The following is a 22,677-nucleotide window of genomic DNA, read 5'->3' as shown; positions in this document are numbered from 1 at the left end:
GTCCGCCGCCTTCTCTTAAAAATCCCCAGGCGCGCATCCCTGGACTGTCACCCCAAATCTCGCCCGTCCAGACAGCCGGTGCTGGTGATTCCAACAGGCTGCGGATGACCAGAGGACAGAATTCAGGGACAGCTGCACTGGGCAGACGGGGGTGCGGCTGCAGCCGGGTCCTGGCCACCCTGACCCCACCATTGTCTCTGCAGATGGGTGCAGCCTGCTGCAGCGCCCAGCCAGGCCCAGTGGCTCTGAGGTGCTCGCTCTGGCAGCCCAGCCCCTCGGCCGCCATCTGGGACGCTGACCTTCTGGACGCATGGAGGCTGGCGGGGAGCAGGGAGCCACGTAAGCGGCTCAGGGGCGCCGCCCTCGGTGCAGCACTCGGCGTGGTCACTCGGTGGGGCTCATGGTGAGTGCACTGGTGCTCAGGCGTCCCTGCACAGAGCAGGAAGTTGGGGGGGGGCGGTGCTGGCAGTCCCTGTGTTGGGGAGTCCATGGGCTAGGACTGGGCAGGGCTGGGAGCACCTAGGTCCCCTGGCGGCTGCTCCTGGCGGCTCGGTGTGGATCACACTAATTAGTTGCAGGCTTACCGCAATGTTGAATCATTTAACAAATGGAAGCGCCTCGCTCAGCTTCCAGGGTCAAAGCCAGGCACACCCCCCACCCCCACCCCCACCAAAGCGGAGAAGGGAGAAGACCTGGGCTCCTTCAGTAGGATTAACTGCCTCAGCCCTGCCCCCTGCATCTCTAAGTTGGCCAGCCGGAGAGGACAGGGCCAAAGCTGGGATGCAGGACACAGCAGGGCCAGACACGGGCAAGGGACCTGGAGTGCAAGGCACAGATGATGGGGCTAACGGAGAAGGAGCCTGCAGGGTTGATGCCAAGGTTTCATTTTGATGATGGCTGCCTCTGACTCAGAATGGTTTATAGTCAAGTGCTCTGTGTGTGTCTGTGTGTGTGCACGTGCACGTATGTGTGTGAGAGAATGACTGTGTATGAGGGAATATGTACATATGAATGTATGTGTGAGTGTGTATGAAGTATGAGAGTGTGTATGACTGAGTGTGTATGTGTAGTGTGGATGTATGTAGTGTGAGAGTGTGATGGGGTGCAGGGGTGTGAGAAGGTATGCATGTATGAGTGTGGAGTGTGTGTGGGGTGTGGGGTGTGATGTGCGTGTGATGTGATTGTGTGAGAGGGTGTGCATGTATGAGTGTGGTATGAGTATATGGGTGTGTGGTGTGTGTGAGGGAGTATGTATGTATGAGGATGTGTGATCTGAGCGTGTGGCATGCGGGGGTGAGTGTGGCCCACAGGGCACGGTGGATAGATATGCTCCCTCAAGCTGGTCTCTTCAGGAGGCACTTCTATCTGTCCACCACATGACTCATTCACATTCCTTGGGTCCAAGAAGGAGAGTGGCTAGGACAGTCAGTCCCCTCCAGGAGCCTCTCACACAAAAAGCCCGAGTGTTAGTCGCAGATTCGTGACCCCTAGTGTCCTGCTGACCTCCTGGTGCCACACCCTCAAACTCAGTCTGGGTTTCCCAAACTGAAGATTGGCCTTGATGGCCACTGGACAGATAGTTGGTGCAATGCCACTAAAGGCTTGGCTGCCCAGAACAGCCATGCTGGTCTAGCCATCTCTAGCCTTCGAGGGCAGGCAGTACAGGAACTGGGCATCTCTGGTCCCTGGGTCTATCCAAGTGAAGTCATAAGACAGTGGCTTTCTCAGTCCCAATGTGCTGAGTCTGTTCTCACCCAGAACCCACTTAGGATCCAGGCTTCGGGGCTCCAGGCCACGCTCTGTGCTGCCCTGCCCACCATTGTGCACCCCTCAGGGATCCAGCTCACCTCAGACAGGTTAGGAGGTGGCTTTGGAATCTCAGAATCCTAGGTGGATTTTACCTTCTAACAAGGACAGCTAACCCTCCAGAGCGTGTCTGAGAAGTCCCCCCAACCCCCAGCGTGGCACTTGTCTGTGATGCAGACAGTGGTCTGCAGTGAGGCATGTCCACGCTCAGTGGCTGGAGTGCATTAAAGAGAAGATTGGGAGTCTTAAGGGATGGGTGATGGCCTGACCCTGCCTGCCCCTCCCCTCCATGCATCGGTTCCCAGCCCCCCATTCTCAGAGCCCCAGCTCATCATGCGCAGGACAAACTCCATCACCTTGCCCAGGAGCCCCCCTCGTTACATGTGGGACCCTAGCCTATTCTTCTCAAGACTTCCCTCCTGCTGGGGAACACCCACCCACCATGCACAGGGGGGCCCCTCATCAGGCTCAGGGCACAGAGGCCCTTCTGCCAGGCTCAAGACACTTCCACCCACCAAGCACAGGCCTCTCCATGGGCAGGATGGTCACTTCTACAGCTGAAGCAGGTCATGGTTTCAGTGCCCTCCCTGGGACTTGTGGCGGCCGGTGCAGATATGTTGCCCAGCCCCTGTGGGTTTCCTAGTCCCTCTTCCAGCTGGTCATATGCCTCCACAGGGAGGGGGGGCATGAATATACAGGTCACAGTGAGGCTGACCAGGCCTCAGTCTCCTCTCAGTAGTGAGAAGGGGCACCCCAGCCCTCAGCAAACAGGTGCAGGAATGCAGGTCTTCTGGGCAAAGGGCTGTGAGTGTCTGCACTCAGCTGGTCCTGAGATGTGCACCCCAGTCTCCTCTAGTGACCTCACTCTGAGGAGCTCAGTCAGACCCAACCTCCCTTTTCCACCTCCTGCTTACTCTGCTTTCTCTGGGGCTGGAGTTGGTGGTCTGGAGTTGGCAGTGGTGATGGAAGGAGGCGGCCTTCACTGCCCAAGAGACTGTGGTTTAAAAAAAATGTCCTTGTCATGGGGTCAGGAATTAAGTAGAATGGTTGATAGGGTTAGGATGCTGTGGTGAGATGTGGTGTGGTGAGACATGGCACAGCACTGTGTGACAGATGTAAGGTGATATGGTGTAGTATGATGTGGCATCACGAGATGGCATGGCATGGTATGGCATGGGAAGGTGTGGTGTGGTTTGTAGGTGTGGTGTGGTGTATAAGCGTGGTGTGGTGTATAAGCGTGGTGTGGTGTGTAGGCATGGTTTGTAGCTGGGGTGTGTAGGTGTGGTGTGGTGTGTAGATGTGGTGTGTAGGTGTGGTGTGACCTGATATACTACATGTTGTCATGTGATGTGGTTTGAGTAGCATGATGTGATGTGACCTGGTATAGTATCATGTGTTCTGTGATGGAATGTGGCATGTACAGCACAGTGTGGTGTGATGAGGCATGATATGTATGGTGGGGTGTGACAGCGTGATAGGGAGGGTAGGTGGTGTAGTGGGATGACATGGTGCTGAAGAGTATGATATGACAGCCATGACCTAACATGATATTCCATGGCATACTGTGACACAGATGACATTCTCTCTCATTACATGTGTTTTGGGTTGTGTGATGTAGCAGCATGACCTAATGTGATGTTACACGGCATCCTGAGACATGATACGACCGTATATGGTGTGATATGAGCAGTAATATTCCCAGATATGACCTGCTGTCATCTTCTGTGGTGTGGAGGTAGCATGTTGTGGAGTGACGGGGTGCACCATGGCGTGACCTGGTGTCATCTCACATGGTATGACATGGGACACAGCCTGACGTGGCATGACATCACCTGGTCTGCAGCAGTCCTAGTCCTCCTGCCTCACCTCACCTACTCTCACTGGTTCAGTAGACATTGCACTCAGTCACCCTCGCCACCCACAGCAAGAGCCATGACGCCCAACAGTCAGTGCTTTGCTCTTTATGCTTTTTATGACAGGAAGTGGACCCCATGACAGGAGGGGGCCCCATGACAGGAGGGGGCCCCATGACAGGAGGGGGCCCCATGACAAGAGGGGGACCCATGACATTTCTTGATTCACTTTTTTCCTCCCATCTCATGCCACCTCACCAGGTAGCCTTCCAACAAGAAGTCCACAGCAGACTATTTAATGTAATCCCAATTATGCTAATTTGTGTTTCTATGAATAAATTCTTTATCTTTTTCCTTCTGTCTCCCCTGAGGAATGCGCTTGTGAGTGGCTGACAGATCGATTAGATGTAATTATTATTGTTAAAAGGACAAGGGAATCAGATCAGGCTCAGGATGATCAGCCTTCCTCAGCCCAGAAGGCTGCTTGCTGGACAGGCTGGAATGTCAGCCCCATTGACACTCATCATCCTCAGCCTCAAAGAAGTCACCCCATGAGGGTCAGAGTAGGTGACAGGGTTATGCTTCCATAAGACAAATGGATGTGATATGGTTTGCCCACCTCTCCTACTCTCAGTCTGCTTGTTTGGGTGGCATCCTGACCATTGGGCTTGGGGTGCAGAAAAGACACACATTTCCTGGCTGTAAGCTTGTATTCCAGGAGCCTCAGTGGCTGCAGTTTGTTTTTGTTTTTTTTTTAGTGGCTGCAGTTTTAACAGTGCATTGCTGGGCCTTTCTCTCAGGTGCTGCTTAGTGTATTTGAACCTCCAAAGTTTCCATCAACAGCCGAGCACTCAACACAACAAGCAGTACATGAAGAGAGCAACTCAGAATAGAGGCCCTATCCCTACACAGGCTCCTGTGACTGAGCCACAAGGAGGACACAGAGCCTGAACCTCCCAGAGCACCTTCGGCCCCTGACCAGCTGAGCAGGCTGTCCAGCAGCTCCAAGACAGCAAGGACTAGGATGTGGTACACAACAGGCCCTTCATGCCTCCGTGAATGACCTGCACCCTCCACGCAGCAGGCCCCCCTGCTTCAGTCCCCTCCGCGCAGCAGGCCCCCCGCCCCAGTCCCCTCCGCGCAGCAGGCCCCCCGCCCCAGTCCCCTCCGCGCAGCAGGCCCCCCGCCCCAGTCCCCTCCGCGCAGCAGGCCCCCCGCCCCAGTCCCCTCCGCGCAGCAGGCCCCCCGCCCCAGTCCCCTCCGCGCAGCAGGCCCCCCGCCCCAGTCCCCTCCGCGCAGCAGGCCCCCCGCCCCAGTCCCCTCCGCGCAGCAGGCCCCCCGCCCCAGTCCCCTCCACGCAGCAGGCCCCCCGCCCCAGTCCCCCTCCGCGCAGCAGGCCCCCCCACCTCAGTCCCCTCTGCGCAGTAGGCCTCCTGCCCCTGTGCCCTCCACACAGCAGGCCCCCATGTTCCCCTGCACACTACCTCCATGCTCCACACAGCAGGCCTCAGCAGGCCTCTTTGCACAGGCCTCCACAGGAGCTGCACCTTGTCAGGGAAGCTTCACCACATATGGCCATGATTCTGGGACCACTGGCCCCGTTCATGCTGCACTATGCTGGCTTCCCTGAATGTCCCCATGCAGAATCAAGTCCCCATGTGCCTCTGAGAACCAAGTTTTCCATCAGGCACTTCCTTGAGCATTTTCTAGAACCACCGTCAGGTGCTGCTTCTGGTGCAGCTGCAGCAGGCCCGTTTTCTGCTTTTGCTTCTCTGACAGTCTTGATGTCAGGAGAGACTCACTTTTCCAAAGTATGTTGTTGCTGATTGCCTTCGAGTCGAGCACGACTCATAGCGACTCAAAAGGCCTGAAGCCCCTCTATAACTATTGACATTTATCAAAGTTCATAGTTTCCAGAGGCAAGTTGTTTAGAAAGTGGATACTACTCCTACTTCCAAACCTCAGTGAATGTGTTATTGGTTGAGTTGCCTGTGATTCATAGCAACCCTATGTACAGCAGCTTTGAATTCTTCCCTGTCCCGAGCCAGTCTTACTAATTCTGACACACCAACCCCCATTGCCCCAGTTACTGTATCAATCCATCTCATTGAGGTCTCCTTCTCCTGCACTGTCCGTCCACCCTTCCAAGCTTGATGTCCTTCTCTGAGGATTGATCTCTCCTGGCCGTGTGCCCAAAGTAAGTGAGACAGACCTATTTGTTTTCTTGGCAGTCCATGGTATATCCAAGACTCGTCTCTAGCACGACAACTCAAAGGCATCTATTCTTCTTCTGTCTTCCTTAGTCATTGTCCAACTTTCTGAAGCATAACAAGTAATTGAGAAAACCATAGCCTGGATTAGTCGCACCTCTGTATCTAGATTGACATCATTGCTCTTCAGTACTCTGGAGAGGTCCATGACAGCAGATTTTCCAAATGCAATTCATCTTTTGATTTCCTGACTGCTAATGCTAAGAGTGTTGATTGTGGATCTGAGCAAGCTGTAATTGCTAACAACCTCAGTCTTTTCACCATCCATCCTGATGCTGCCAATTGCCCCAGTGGTGAGAATCTTTGTCTTCTTGACATTGAACTTCAATCCATATTGAAGACTACATTCCTTGATCTTTTGCAGCAAGTGCTCCAGGTCTTTTTCAGCCCATACAGTACCAGACCTTTATTTTACCTTATTTCTGGTTGGATTCTGAAATGCTTGCTGCAGAGGGTCAAGAACTGCAGCCTTCAGTATGGATTGAGGCTCAATGTCAAGAAGACAAAGATTCTCACCACTGGACCAATTGGCAGCATCAGGATGGATGGTGAAGAGATTGAGGTTGTTAATAACTTTAGTCTGCTTGGCTCCATGGTCAATACTCTTGGCACCAGTAGCCAGAAAATCAAAAAACTTATTGCGATGGGAAAGTCAGCTGTTAAGGACCTTTCCAGGGTACTGAAGAGCAATGGTGTCACTCTGGAGACTAAGGTGCATCTGATACAGGCTATGGTCTTTGCAATCACTTGTTATGCATCAGAGTTGGACAATGACTAGGGAGGACAGAAGGAGAATTGATGCCTTTGAGCTGTGGTGCTGGAGAAGAGTATTGAATGTACCATGGACTGCCAAGAAAACAGATTCATCCTGGGGAGGTTTAAACCAGGCTATTCCTTGGAGGCAAGCATTCTGGGGCTTCGTCTGACATACTTTGGACGTGTTGTAAGAAAGGACAGGTCCTTGGAGAGGGACATCATGCTTGGGAAGGTGGAGGGACAGTGCAGGAGGGGAAGACCTTCTATGAGGTAGACTGATTCAGTGACTGGGTAATCGGGATGGGAGTGTCAGAGGCAGTGCGATTGGCACAGGATAGAGCAGGGTTTAGGGCTGTTGTACATAGGGTCGCTATGAGTTGCAAATGAGTCAACGGCACATAACAGCAACTGGTTGGATTCAAACCTCCAACTTTTGGATTAGCAGTCAAGAATGTTTACTGTTTGCACTATCCAAAAGCAGACTCCTGAATACAGATATGGTTAAATTCCCCTTTGACCAAAATAGTCTGACGTCTAAGTGGAGCTTTGCAGGTACCAAGTGGATAGGGGTGTCGGGTGGTAAGGCCAACACTGGAGGGAAGATGTGTATGACAGTGGAAACTGGTTTGTGCCATCAGCCAAGTTGCTGCCACAGATCCTGGAGCCTTCAAGGGAGATGGAGGGGCAGGATGACCTCAGAGGGGCACTGATGTGGGGTCTGCAGATGTGATTGTGGGCTGCTGTGAGATGCTCTCTGCAGGGGGCTCAGTAGGGCAGGTGTGGGCTCACTTCTGTCAGGGCTCCTTTCCAACTCCAGCAGCCTCCAAGGCAGTAAATCTTTAAGGAAGGAGACTGTCCATCCTTCTCACAGAGTGACTCGTGGGTTCAAACCATCACCCTTTCTGTTAGCAGCCTGCCAGCTACGCTAGGCCACCAGGCTTCTCTACCAGCATCCAAGAACGACAGGGGCCGTGTGGGACCTCCAGGGTGTAGTGGGAATGCTGCCCTGGGAACTGAACATCAGCCTGGGAAGAGCAAGTCCATCGCAGCTTCACCCGCCTGAGAAGGCCCCACTAGCCTGGCCCCCCCTGTCCCAGTAGAAGTGTCCATTTCTGAAAGCCAGATAGCAGTGACTCCAGGATAAAAGGCAAGAGCAAGCTGCAGAGAAGTGGAAGCCACGTGGTCACAGCCTCTCTCCTTTCTATCTCCAGGATTTGAAGACTGTCCTATCCCCACCCCAGCACCCAGGGGAGCTCCTGCACCCCGTGGTGTACGCCTGCACCGCCGTCATGCTGCTGTGTCTCCTTGCCTCAGTCGTCACCTACATGGTGCACCACAGGTGAGCCAGCACTGGCGAGGTGCCACACATCCCCCACACCACACTCTTCCCAGGGAGTCACAAAGCATGCAGACGTGCCACCACCTGCAACCTAGGCCTGTGGCGGGTACTGGCCATAGAGAGGAAGGCAGCCTCTGAGCAGCCATGGGGGTCTTCTCAGTGTTGCCCAGGGTCCTGTCGAGTTGGGAGAAGTCAGTTCTTCCTTGGCAGTGAGGCTGTCAGAAGCCCACAGCCAGGAAGTCCAAGCAGTCCCCTCCACTCTTGAACTCTGTGACTAGTCATCAATTCCTGAGCTGACTCCTGGCTGGCCTCTCCCAGGTGAGTGGGATGGCCTTGGTGTGCCTGCACCATGTGGAGCTGCACTGTGAAGATGGCCGTGGTCGGTGTCCAGGCAATGATCAAAATCAGAGACATGGGTAACTCCCAGACATGACCACAACAACAGTCACCAGCAGGGGATGAACATGGTCATGGCCATGACAGGGGTCAGGAGCTTGGTATGTCCAAGGCTATGGTCACGGAGAGGGGGTTTGGTACGTTACAAGTTATGCTCATGGTCATGGGCTTATTACATCCAATATCATGGGCATGGACAGGGGTTTGGTATGTCCAAGGTCATGAGCATGGCTAGAGGCTTGGGTACCTCCAAAGTCCCAGTGAAGGTTGTGGCCATTACCAAGACCTTGTCATGATCCAAGCATGCCATAAGTGTGGCCACAGTCAGGGTCAGGAATGGAGAGGTGGCCATGATTGGTCATGGACATAGTGTCAGCAATGGTTGCATGCTGGTCCACATGTGGGCTGGGGGTGCAGGCTGTGTGCGCATCTGTAGCTGTGGGCACAGGCAGCCATGGGCACAGGCAGCCATGGGCAGGCCCTGTAGCCCTGTAGCCATCCCCTGCGCTCTCTGTCTCTGACTGAGCAGCTATGCTCTGGGCCTTGACATCCACCTAGAGGGAAGGGAGCTGGCTGCAGATCCAACAAGAGCCTGACTGTTGTGAACTGTAGGGAGATTCGGCACTGGCAGCCTAACTGGGACCCAGTGCAGCAAGTTCTTGCTGGCCTGCAACCACAGACCGCTCCCTTCTCCATCCCAGGGCTCGTGGCCAGGTACGGGCGCTTGCATCCACACTCCACCCACAAGTACCAGGTCCTCAGCATCATTTCCTCTCCCACAGCGCCATCCGCATCAGCAGGAAAGGCCGGCACACACTACTGAACTTCTGCTTCCACGCAGGGCTGACCTTCACGGTGTTCGCCGGTGGCATTAACCGCACTGCATACCCTATCCTGTGCCGAGCGGTGAGTGCAGCCCCTGGCAATCCTGCTGGAAGGGCATCTGCAACAATCGTCTTGTTTATGAGTTGAGTGCATTTTCTGGAGTCTCCCTGGGGGTACAGCAGGGGTTTCCCCAGGATCACACAGCTCAGTCTCTAGGCTGACGGTTTTGCTCGGCATTGATCATGTAAATAAATTGAACCACCCCACACAAGCTTGTGCTAACATGCTAACTAGATATTACATTGCCACCCTCCCTTTAAGAACAGAGAGCTCTGGTTGTGCTGCAATCCCAAAGGCATGCAGTTCAAATCCACCAGCTGCTCCACAGGAGAAAGATGGGCAGTCTCCTTCTGTGCAATCTACAGCCTCTAAAACCTCGCTCAAGGGTCAGCTGAGTCGCCTCTGGCTGGCTGGTGCCCAGCAGCATCCCCAGGAAAGACTTGGTGCTCTTGGTCTCACGCAGAGGCTGGAGCTATGACTAGGAGGGGTGTGAGCTCATGGGAGATGCTGCAGGGGGGCATAAGCATGTGGGGGGCTAGAGCAGGGGGTGTGGCAGGAGCAGGTGGAGGACCAAAGCGGAGTGGGGGCAGGCGAGAGGGGGAAGCAGGCAGGGGCCAGGGAGGTGGAAGCAGGTGGTCAGGTGAGGGTGCTGCAGCAAGTGGGGGTCTGGAAGAGATGGAAGGGACAAAAGCAGGGAGGCAGAAACAAGCAGAGGGGCAGGAGCAAGTAGGAGCGGGAGCAGGGGCCAGTCCCTTTTGGCCAGCTGAGGTCTGTGGATGTGGATTTCTGAACGTGGGACCAGGGAGACTCTAGCTCGGGGTGACCAGGAGTCCCAACCTCAAGTGCAGGAAGCCCCAGGAATCCCCCGGAGGGACCCAGGACAGCAAGAGCCCAGCCTGGGCTCCACCCCAAGAGAGGCTGCGCTCAGCCGAAGATGGAGGAGGAGCAGCAGCCGGACGGGGGACTGAAGAGGTCCTCCAGGGTCAAGAGAACAGAGTCCAGCCTGTTATGCCCAGAAATGAGACACTCCCTCTTTTACAGATCAGAAGCTTTTATTTCTTGGCCAAGGTTTACTGTCTCCCGTCTCCCATAAGACGAAAGAGAACCACCGCCCCTGACCAATTAGTCAGACATGTAGACATGTTACACTGCTCTGCGCTGACCTGCTCACCTGCTTATCTGCACATGCAAACGGTGTTACAGAAGCCAAAACAGGCACCATCCAAAATTATTAGGCAGGAGGTTAGCAAGATTTAAATGGCAGTCAAGCTGTCAGGATCATGGAACATTCTGCACTTCTCACTTTTATTAATCAATTCTTTGATTAACAAAGTAGACAATTGACCATGACATCCTCCCTCTCATCAAAAGACCAACCTTAACAATGTCATATAAATAGATCTGTAAAAAAACACTGAACAGATCGTAGCTTTAGAAAAATACACACATATCAACACAGGGGCCTATTAATACTACTCCCCGCTGGCAGAATTAACTGTAGAAATGCTTTTCTAGCTGATCCCATCCCCTACTCAACCTTGCTTTCGTGGGCCCCTCCCTTGAGACAGTCCATGTCTCTGTCCTGTGTGTCGGTGGGCGTTCACTGCGTTCACGGGCTGCAGTGAAGCCATTCTGCTTTTCCAGGTACTTTGACAGCCGTTGGGGTGATCAGGCTCACGTGTAAGGCCCTTTCCATTGAGCTTGCAGGCTGTTCGTCAGGCATCTCTTAAAGTCCTGGGAGGACAGGTCACAGAAGTTCACTGCAACTTCAGGTTCCAGTGGACAAGTTCCTTTAGGTCAGGAGGTGCAGAGCCTGAAGGGACTTAATTGATTGTTTCATTTGGGTAACAGCTCTTAAGACAGGCAGCAGGGGAGAAGGTTGCCCAAAAAGAATTTCCAAAGGGGTTAATGCTGCCAAGTAGTAGGGCTACAGGAAGGAGGTGGACCCACCCACTGCCAGTCTCTTTAGTTAGTTTGGGTAGAGTTTCTTTTAACGGTTCTGTTTGTTCATTCTTTCTATTTGTCCTGAACTGAGGTCTATAGGAGCAGTTTCTAAGTGATCGATCCCTAATGCCTTAGCCAACCATTTTCAGATGAAGGTCGTAAGGGCCAGGCCGTTTTCAGACCCCAGACCTTTGCACACTTTCCCTGCTAGGGGCAAAGGCTTCAGTCCATCCTGAGTGTCTACTAAGAAGTATAATTGACCTTTTCCATGGGCAACTTTAGTGAAATCAATCTATCAGACCTCTCCTTGTTGCGACCTGATACTGCACACTCCTAGGGCAACTTTGAGTTGGAAGCATTCACAAAGGCACAGGCGGGGAGGTGGGGGGGCAGGCTAGTGGAGCGGCTGGCTTCAGGGTCTGCAGAGCTCAGAAGGACATCCTTCTGCACTGATAAGGCTACAAAGATAACTAGATTCCCCATTGACCTCTGCCTCTCTTGAATATATTGTTATGTGCTGCCGTTGCTTGTGACTCATAGTGACCCTATGTACAACAGCCCTAAACCCTCCTCTATCCTCAGCCAATCTCATTGTCTCTGACACACCTACCCTCATTACCCATCACTGAATCAATCCATCTCATCAAGGATCTTCCTCTCTTGCATTGTCCTCCCACCCTCCCAAACATGCCGTACCTCTCCAAGGACTGATCCCGCCTTGCAGCATATCCAAAGTATGTCAGACAAAGCCTCGGAATCCTTGCCTCTAAGGAGCCGCCTGGTCTCACCCTCTTAAGGATGAACCTGTTTGTTCTCCTAGTAGTCCATGGTATATCAAATACTCTTCTCCAGCACCAGAGCTCAAAAGCATCAATTTTCCTTCTATCATCCATAGTCATTGTGCAGCTTTCTGATGCATAGCAAGTAACTGCAAAAACCATGACTAGGATCAGGTGCACCTTAGTCTCCAGACTGACATCATTGCTCTTCATGACTTTGGAGAGATCTCTGATAGCAGACTTTCCCAATGCAATTCATCTTTTCATTTCCTGGCTGCTGGTACCAAGAGTGTTGATTTTGGAGCCAAGCAAAATGGCATCCACTTCCTAAACAGCATGCCTCTGGAAGCTCTATGAACTTTGATAAATGTCGATAGTTATAGAAAGGTTTCAGGCCTTTTGTTCATAGGGCCACTATGAGTCTTGCTTGACTCAAAGGCAGTCAACAACAACAACTATACCATCTATCATGATGCTGCCAATTGGTTCAGTGGTGAGAATCTGTTTTCTTGGTGTTGAGCTTCAATCCATATTGAAGCCTGCAGTCCTTGACCTTCTGCAGTAAGCGCTTCAGGTCCTCCTCAATTTCAGCAAGCAGGGTTGTGTCATCTGCATAAGGCAGATTGTTGATGAGTCTTCCTCCAATCCTGATGTCACATTTCTCCTCATAGAGCCCCACTTCCCAGATAATCTGTTCTACATATAGATTGAAAAAGTATGGAGATAGGACATATCCCTGTTGTACACCCTTCCCAATTTTGAATCATGCAGTGTTTCCTTGCTCTGTTCTGACCTCTGACTCCTGGTCCAAGTATAGGTTTTGAATAAGCACAATCAAGTATTCTGTGATTCTCACTCTTCTCAGAGTCAGCCACAGTTTGTTGTGATGTACACAGTCAAATGCCTTTGCATAGTCAATGAAACACAGAAAGACATACCTCTGGAACTCCCTGCTTTTAGCCAAGATCCATCTGACATTAGCTACAATATCCCTAGTACCATGACCTCTTCTAAACCCAGACTGCACTTCAGGCAGTTCTCTGTTCCAGTCGTTCTGGATAATTTTCAGCAGAATCTTGCTTCCATGTGATATCAATAATAGTGTTCAACAATTTATGCATTCTGTCAGGTCACCTTTCTTTGGAATGGGAACAAATATAGATCTCTTCCAGTCAGTTGGCCAGGTGATTGTCCTTCAGACTTCTTGGCATAACTTGTTGAGCACATATAGGGCAGCATCTTTTTGTTGAAATATGCTGATTGGTATGCCATCAATTGCTGGGGCCTTGTTTTTTGCCAATTCTTTCAGAGGGGCTTAAACGTCTTCTTTCATCACCACAGGCTCTTGCTCTTATGCTGTTTCATCAAATTCTTCTGTGCTGCCAATTTATTTTGGTACAATGCCTCTGTATACTCCATTTTCTTTTAATGCTTCTGTGATCATTTAATATTCTGCCCAAAGCATCTTTAAGTATTGCAACTTGAGGCTTGAATTTGTTTAGTTCCTTCAGCTTTAAGAAATGCCAAGCAAGTGCAGCCTCTTTAATTTTATGACTCTAGTTCTTTGCACATTTCATTATAATACTTTGTCTTCCCGTGCTGCCCTTTGAAATTTTCTGTTCAGCTCCTTAATATCTTGATTTCTTCCCTTTGCTTTGGCGTCTCATCACTCTAGTGCAATGTTCAGAGTCTCTTCTGACATCCATCTTGGTCTTTTCTTCCTCCTCTGATTTTGTAGTGATATTTTGCATTCTCCCTGGATGACAATCTCCCCCCGCCCCCAGCGTCGCATGATATTCTTGATATCCTCCCATAGCTCATCTGGTCTTCACTCAATAGTGTTCAAGGCCTTAAACCTTTTCCTGAGATGGTTTTGAAATTCAGGTGGGATAGACTCAAGGTTAAATTTTGGTTCCCGTGGATTTAATTTTCCTTAGCTTCAGCTTAAACTTGTATATGAGTAGTTGTTGGTCTGTTCTATAATCAGCACCTGACCTAGTTTTCACAGCTGCTATTGAGCTTCTCCAGCGATTCTTTCCACAAATGTAATTGATCTGATTCCTATGCATACAATCAGGTGAAATCCATATGTATAGCCTGCCTTTATGTTTCTTATGAAATGAATTTGCAATGAATAAGTTGTTGATTGTGAAAAATCCTAACATTCTATCTCCAACTTAATTTTTGTCACCAAGTGCATGTTCTCCAACTACTGATCCTTCTTCTCTGTTCCCAACTTTTGCATTCCAGTAACCCATTACTATTAATGCAGCTTGATTGCATGTTTGACCTCTGACTGCAAAAGCTGGTAAAAATCTTCTCTATTTCCTCTTCTTTGGCTCTGGTTGTTGGTGCATATATTTGAATGATGATGGTATTCACTGGACTTCCTTGTATGTGGATGGATATTATCTTATCACTCAAAACATTGTATTCCAAGATGGTTCCAGACATTACTTTTTTAACTAAGAAAGCAACCCCATTTTTCCTCACCTTTTCATCTCCAGTATAGTAGATCATCTGATCGTCTGGCTCAGAATGTCCCCTGCCAGTCCATCTCATTTCGCCAATATATAGTATGTTAATATTTATGTGTTTCATTTTTTTCTTAACAATATCCAATTTCCCTCCATTTAAAATGAACGACTCACACAACAGAGACCAACAGAGATCACAAATAATCCTAGGATTCCAGAAACCACGGTTAGGGCCAACATCTCGGCACACTGACCACTGGGTGATCTCGGCTGCATCTAGCCTCTCCCGCCACTCAGAAACTTGAGCTCACCAGATATCCAGGTATGTTCAGTGAGGGCAATTAAAGGTACTCCTCGCCTCCAGAGGTTCAGGACCAGACAGCTTCTCCGGTTCTGTTTTCCCTCCTGCGGCCCACAAGCAGGATTCCTCTCCTCCCAGGCCCTGGAACATTTCAGGTCCCATGCCCTCTGGAGAGAGTTCCTACTAGCAGGCCACAGGCAGGAACAGGGAGAGCAAGGGGACTCCAAATGTTGTACCAGAAATGAGACACTCCCTCTCTTACAGATCAGAAACATGAAAGAAAATCACCGCCCCTGACCAATTGGTCAGACACGTTACACTGCTCTGCGCTGACCTGCTCACCTGCTTATCTGCATATGCAGTGTTACAGAAGCCAAAACAGGCACCGTCCAAAATTATTAGGCAGGAGGTTATTGTTGTTGTTGCTGTTAGGTGCGGTCGAGTTGAGTACGACTCTTAGTGACTCTATGAACAGAAGATCTGAACCCAGTCTTGTCCTGCACCATCCTCACACTTTGACATACAGACCCCATTGCAGCAGTCGCCGTGTCAATCCACCTGGTTGAGGGTCTTCCTCTCATGTGCCCAACCCTCCACCCTTCCCAACATCATGTCCCTTTCTGAGGAATAGCCCCTTCTAGCAATATGTCTAAAGTATGTGAGAAGAACCTCATCATTCTTACCTCCAAAGAGCACTCCAGCTGCATCCTCTCCAAGACATATCTGTTCGTTCTCTTGGCCGTCCATGGGATATTCAGTGCTCTTCTCCAACACCACAGCTCAAAGGCATCAATTCTTCTTCTGTCATCCTTATTTATTTTCCAAGTTTCAGATGTATAGCTAGTAATTGGAAAAGCCATGGCCTGAGTCAGATGCATCTTAGTCCTCAAACTGACATCGTTACTCCTCAATTTGGAGCGTCCCCTAACTACAGGCTTTCCCTTTGCAATACGTCTCCTTATTTCCTGACTGCTGGTACCAAGGGTGTTGATCGTGGACCCAAGCAAGATGATACTATAGACAGTTTCAATCTCCTCTCCATCCATCATGACATTGCCTATTGGTCCTACTGGTGGCAGGTTAGCAAGATTTATCCTGGGAGTCAAGCCCACACCCTGCCCCTGGACTGTCCACACCGCTGGGCCTGCCTCTGTGGTCATTCCATGTCAACCTCATAGAACTGAAACTGGGTCCACAGCCAGTATGACACCATCACCCAGCACAGCTGGGCCTAGAGCCCTCTCTCAGGTAGTGCCCTTGCTGGAACCTCCAGATGCCACAGGCCTGAGTGACGGTGAGCATGCATGTCTACACAGATGCACATCGGGAAATTAGGCCAGCACGGCTGGGAAGGATGCTACCAGAGTATGCTTCAGGTTTCTGATCATGCTGCTGAACTGCAGGCTGCCGGACCCACTGGCCGCAGGACACTGTCATGCTTACTGGGTTATGCAGCCTGTGGCCAGAGGAGCTGTGCCCTCCTGGACAGTTCAGCTCAGGGCCAGAGACCTGATCTCCACGATGGTATCAGGTGGCAAAGGCACTAAGGGTTGGGGCCTAGGAGGACCGAGGTCATCAGATAAACATGCCACCTTGTGCCCAGAAGATTTCTGAGCCCCCAGGAAGGAACCTACACGTGGAGGTAGGAAATTGGCTCAAGTCCTTGAAGCTGGTTCTACTTCAAATGGTACCCAGAACACCTCCTGCTTACCCACCTGTCTTTCTGACCATCCTCTGCCTGTCCTTCCATCTGTCCTTCACTAACAGTCCATGTGTCCATCCACCTTCTACCTGTCCATCTTCCATCCAGCAGGCTCACTCCCAGGACCCCTCTGTGCCTGTCAGACATCAATGGAACAAGTACTTAACCAAAACCCCAAAACTTAAGAAGAGTAAACAGGAGAGAGAGGGATGGGTTGGCTCTCTGGCCATCTTCAGGTGCTGTCCCTCCTTACCATGACTTAAATGAGGCCTCCACTGGGGTCTGGAGCTCTCCAATGAGCAGAGCCTCTACCTGGGGTCACCCACGTGCAGCCTCACAGGTGCGGAACAGAGAGAACAGAGAGCTAGGCCTTGGGGCAGGTTGAATACCAGCACCCTTCCCGTGGAGCCTGCCCTTGGTGCCTGCCTGGGGTCCTCGGGCCAGCTGCCCCCATCTGATCCAAGTTAGCATTGAGAGAAGACCCAGCACTTCTGGCTGCAGAGAACAGATGGTTGTTATAGCAACAGAGATGACTGTGAGCACCATTAAAAGTATTAGGTGACATCATAAACACACAGATGGCCACTGCTGGACACATGATAAACAGTGTCAGCGCTGGCATGAGGTGTGAAAGCTGAAGGTGTGGCCTGAGAGGATGGAGGGCAGAGAGCCTTGTCAGGGGCCAAACATGGCCCCACCATCTTGGGCTTGAATAGACTCTTTTGGAGTCATTTTGTTATGCAAAGAAACTGTGCACAAAATGTGGAGGCTTCCTGAGGACTTCTGCTCCTTGTTTTTGGTTCTCCTTTCATCAGCCACTGACATTCATTTGTTGCAATTTGTAAACTGAAAATGATACATTGTTACCAAGTCTCACAGCTCCACCCGGGCTCACTTTCTGCAAGAGAAGTCCTGTGACGGGACAAACGCACAAGGTCACACTAGAATAGTTATCATGCAGAATCGCTTCACTGCCCTAAAAATGCCCCAGTCCCTCCCGTTCACCACCCACACCTAGACCCCTGGCCACTACTGACCATTTCAGTACACAGAGGTTGCCTTTTCTAAAATGTTGTCTAGTTGAAATTATGCACTTTGTGGTCCTCTCACACTAGTGGGCTCTTCCACTCAGCAGTGAGCATCTAAGGTTACTCGGCGGCCTTTTATCAATCATGAAGTCTCCATTATCTCAGTGGACAGAGTGGACCAGCCATCATGACAGACACCTTGAGGAAATGGAGACACGGAGCTTCCATGCTTCTCAAGAATTAACTCAAAATGGACCACAGACCTTGATGCGAGAACCTCTAGAAAATTTTGCAGGAGAAAATGCAGGGGATCTTGGTTTACAAGGACTTTTCAGAAGCAACAGGAAAGCATGTCTCAGAAAACAAAACAATGACTTTGTTGAAAGTGAAAACTTCTGCCCAGGGAAGATGCTGTCAGAAGAGAGAAAAGACAAGCACAGATGGGAGCAAACGGATACTAAACACACAGCTGATGAGGGCTTGGATCTGAAAGAGACAAATAACGGTTAACACTCAGCACCAAGAAAACAAACAGTGTGATTGCAAAGTGGCAGAAGATCTGAGCAGACAGCTCATCAGAGACTGCAGATGGTGGCCACGCACAGGAGAGGGCACACGGCACCATGCCATGGAGCCTGAGGCCGAGCCAGCCCCAGCTCATGGGGGCAGAATAAAAGTCCAGCCTTGAGACGTCCTCGTGGTCCTTGGTATAGTGGGGATCACTGCTGCAGCTCCTGGGTCTCATCATCCCACTGAGGGTCCCCTTATTAGTAAGGGAGTGGAATGAAAGATGGCAACAAAACCTGTTGGAGCAGGTAAAACCCAAATCTGATACTAAAAGCTCTGAGGTGGAGCACTCGGACTCCCAGGCTGCTGGAGAAACACTGGGCCCAGGCTTGCTGACCAGCGGTCCAGCCGTTTCTGATGAAGCCACACTTGTGCTGCAGTATATTACCAAATGCAAGGAGCCATATGTTCACGTGACAACCACACTGGAGTGTGTGACAGCTTCTTTCCGAAGGAAGCAGCCTCGTGGCATTTCACATTGACCTCACGTCACCCAGAGTGGCTTGTGAGGAGGCTGCATTCTGCTTGTTTGTTTGGAGAGCCCACTAGCTTGTCCCCAGCTGCATCAGGCCGCACAGATGGTCAGGTCAGATTCTGTCTCCAGGCCTTCTATCGGTCCTGCAGCCCCAGGACCGGCCAGTGCTTTGGGTCACTCTGCAGAGCTCCTATTTACGTGTGACAGTAACCAACATGCCACTGTCCTCTGGAAAGAAAGATGGCACCTTCAGAAAAGGGACACCCTTCCTCTACACTCACAGCCACAGTCAGGGTCAGGACTCCGCCCACAGACTTGGCAGGGTCTTGACCCAGAAGCACCTCTGGGGGTCACAGGAACATCAACACAGAGCTTGGAACCCATCTCACCCCACTTTCTCACCTCTGACTGTAGTCTCTCAAGTCAGAGTCCAGCATGAATTCACCAAGTTTTCAGACCCCTACCCCAGAGAACCTCTGTTCCTTAAACAGCATGTCCTATCCAATTACAGCTGTGATCTCTTTATCACTGCAAAGTGCCAGGTTGCTGCTTCACAGGTAGCTTCATTTCATAGGACCAGCAGAAGGCAAAGACGTGGTGGGGCTGGGTAGCCACTGTGGTGACTCAATGTGTGTGGTTTCTGTCATCAGGGCCAGTTCTATCCAATCACATGTGACAGGGTCAGTTAGCCCCCAACTGGGTCACAACCTCTGCATCCAGGACTCCTCAGCTATGAAAGCCTCAGCTCCAAGGTCCAGGGCCTGATCCTGTGGCCATGTGCACGCACAGCATACCCTCTTAGAAATGCAGGCACCCCAGATCTTCCACAACCTCAGGCCCCCAGACCTCCCAGTCCCCCTATCTTGGGCAGAGGAGTACAGTTCGCTAGCTATGTGGCTTCTCAGCCCAACATCTCCCCTGAGGGGTCCCCATGGCCTGAGAGAAGCCCCTGCCCCCTACTGTCTCATCCTTGGCCCTGAAGACATGGAGGGAGGCAGGCTGGGCTGGGCTTTCTGGAGCTTAGGGGTCAAGCTGACACCTTCTCCTTTCCCAGGTGGGCATCCTGCTACACTACTCCACGTTGGCCACCATGCTGTGGATCGGAGTGACTGCCAGGAACATCTACAAGCAGGTGACCAGGAAGGCCCCACCGTGTGCCAGCACAGACCAGCCACCCTCCCCCCGGCAGCCACTGCTCAGGTAACGTCCAGCTGCACAGCCACCACTGAGGCCCTCCATTCTGTCCTTGCCCAGAGGGTCTAAAAGCAGAGCCCAGGGCCAAGCTGGGTCTACAGGTCATAGCACTGTGGCTGGACCAGACTGGTCCTGGCACTGGCATGCCCTGTGGGGTGAGGTGGGCTGGGTACCTTGGGCGCTGCTCATTGACGCACTGTCTCCAGACCCGTCAACCTCTCGACCATGAAGTGACTCGGGCCAGGAGGGTCCTGGAACACAGGACCAGGGTGCTGTGTGTCTGTGGTCCCCTGGGATGAGGGCTCGGGTAGGGACCTCCTGCCTGCCCTCTGGAGCCCACGGAGGTTGACTGAGGCTGCTGCAGGTCGGCACCATGAAGGCCACGTGAAGGTACCACTGGACACTCTCTTACACTGAGGCCGTCCACAGCCCAGAAAGGATGACTGCTGCTCGGGACTGAGCTCAGGGCCTTTGCCAGTTTGCTTTCCTTAGCAGAGGCTGATCCTAACAGCAACGCCGGCACCGGCCACTCTCACTGACCTGGGATGTGAGCACCAGCCCGAGGAAGCTGGGTCATGCACCAGGGTCTCTGAGAAACAGACCCCACGTAGTGAAGAGTTCAGTAGCTCAGGGACGGGCTCCCCTGTTCCCAGGCTGGGACTCTGGCAGGATTTCTTCCTTTTTTAAAAATCTTTTTTATTATTAATTGAATTAATGTTTACAGAGCAGATTGGTTTTCGGTTCAAGCATTCACTGACATTTTGCTCTCTGGCGTGGATTACCACCCCAGTGGCAGCATCACTTTCCTCGCTCTCCCCCTCTCTCTGGTTCTTGTTCCTCCTCATCCTCCATTCTTGCCCTCCCACCTTCTCAGCTTTACCCCGAGTGGATGCTGCCCTGTGGTCATATGTGGACAGGGGCTCCAGGGACCTCCCTGGTGTGGATGACCACAGCAGCTACACCTGTCCCTTCTCCCTTAGACCAGCATTTCTTACTTCTGTGACCTTCTCGCATCACACCATCATCTCTCAGTGTCTCTCTGCCCAGCTCTCTGCTCAGAGGGGAGGCTTGTGATTAAATAAACCCACTTGGATGTGAGCGCAGCTGGAGTTGAGAGTAGACGTGTGAGGGCAGTGAGGGGTAGGAGCTGTGACGGGCCCTCCTCTGGGGCTCTGTCTTCATGAGGAGACTAGAGTAGTTGTGCCAGAGGAGGGAAGAGGGGCCCTGTGCCCACCCGGGGCCTCTATCAGCTCGGCTGCTGGTGCCTCCTTGTGGGCTAAAAAGCCATCAATGGGTCTGACCTGCAATCCATGGTCACTGACTGAGACTTAGTAGCCATCACGCAGTTCCCAGGACATGGGTCCCCCAGACCTCTCCCTTCTAGTTTCAGGGGTCCCTGGTGAGCCCTGAGCCCTGTCCCTCTAAAGGCATATGAATTCAGTGCCCAAGCTCTCTGGGAACAGGGTCACAGCCAGGGGCTCTTCCCTGCTCACTCCAGTAGCTGGCCAGAAGAGGTGCACAGCAGGGTCCCAGGCCAGATCAGCTCTGTAGGGATTCCCAAGCCCAGAAACCATGTTGGGATGTTTGCAGACCTCAATGGGACTGTGCCCTCAGAGTTGATGGTCAGGAGGGAGGCTCAGAACCCCCGCTTTGATACGCCATTGAGAGACTTTTCAGACACACCTCCACAACTTCAGCTAGACCCTACCATCGCCATGCATGAGGTGCTCTGGCCTCCCACTCCATGGAGCCCACTGCTCCCATCTGCTCCGCAGGCACATTCCGGGACTGCGCTAACAGGCCTGTGTGTTCCTCACACAGCACCATGACCCCCACAGTCTGAGGGAAGGATCAAGGTGCTGAATGATGTACATCATTCCGGCTGGTGCAACACGCTTGCTCCCAGCACGATGGGCCATGCGGTGGGGCTGTTTCTATTTCTGGGAACACCAGGCTGTTCCCATTAGTCCTACATTCCTTCAACATCACGGCGACTGCAGAGCCTTGTGAACAACAAAACCGGTCACCACCGAGCAGATTCTGACTCACAGAGACCCAAGTGTGTCCAGGAAAACAGCTCCACAGGGCTCCCCAAAGCTGTGATCTTTGGGTGAGGCCCAGCAGCAGTGCATCACTGAGGCCTCGCTATGACAACTTTATCACAAGTCCCCAACCCTCCCAACTTCGCTGTTCTTTCCCAAGATGGCACTGAGTGCTGTGGGCCCTGCTACTTCCACATAGATGTGACAGTCAGTCTTTTATAAATACAGAACCTGCAGAAAGGACAAATAGGATTGTGGGTTTTATGTCATTGCATCCCCCCCTTTTTTTTTAATTCATTTCCAAAAGGCTTCCTGCTAGTCTATAAAACTTCACTGATAACAGGAGGCCATGGACACGTCAAAGGTGGAAGAGCTGTGAGATCTAGAAAGTGGGGCTCACGTGGCTCTCCCAGGTTCCATGTGGTTCAATAGATGCCACAGAATGTCCTCATTATCAATCATGTTAATGCAAATGAGTCTTTGGTACATCTTTCTTTCTTGTCTGATGCCTCCATATCTTTGCTTTCCATAGGCAATGGCTAGGATCTTTGGGGCAATGTCAGACGGAACTGGTTAGAGGCAATCCTTGCTCGTCCCTAGTCCTAAAGGGGGAAATGTTAATGTCCCCTCAGTAAGCATGGCATTGTTGTTGTTGTTAGGTGCTATCTAGTCAGTTTCAGCTGATAGTGATTCACACAACAGAGCAAAATGCCAACAATCCACACACGCCTCACCCCATCCTCCTGCTGTGTGGTGCTGAGCACCCCCCCTCTGCCGAGCCCCCATCACAGTGCTGAGCTCCCCCCCTCTGCCGAGTCCCCATCACAGTGCTGAACCCCCCCACCAACCCATCACAGTGCTGA

The 22,677-nt window shown here is 51.7% G+C and overlaps 1 protein-coding gene across 1 annotated transcript in view; it reads left to right on the top strand.

Moving 5' to 3' along the window:
- The first annotated feature begins 588 nt into the window (after positions 1-588).
- GPR123 (G protein-coupled receptor 123) overlaps positions 589-22,677 on the top strand; it is a 28,506-nt gene continuing 6,417 nt past the window's right edge. Inside the window, exons 1-6 of the mRNA XM_006880118.1 lie at positions 589-705; positions 1,759-1,856; positions 4,741-5,083; positions 7,897-8,024; positions 9,203-9,326; positions 19,633-19,778. Of these exons, the coding sequence (XP_006880180.1) occupies positions 589-705; positions 1,759-1,856; positions 4,741-5,083; positions 7,897-8,024; positions 9,203-9,326; positions 19,633-19,778 (956 nt within the window). The remainder of the gene's footprint in view (positions 706-1,758; positions 1,857-4,740; positions 5,084-7,896; positions 8,025-9,202; positions 9,327-19,632; positions 19,779-22,677) is intronic.

Source organism: Elephantulus edwardii, unplaced genomic scaffold, assembly GCF_000299155.1.
Source record: "Elephantulus edwardii isolate Elephantulus edwardi_28Jun2011 unplaced genomic scaffold, EleEdw1.0 scaffold00006, whole genome shotgun sequence".
NCBI classification, from domain to species: Eukaryota; Metazoa; Chordata; class Mammalia; order Macroscelidea; family Macroscelididae; genus Elephantulus; species Elephantulus edwardii.
This window is presented reverse-complemented; position numbering and strand designations above follow the sequence as displayed.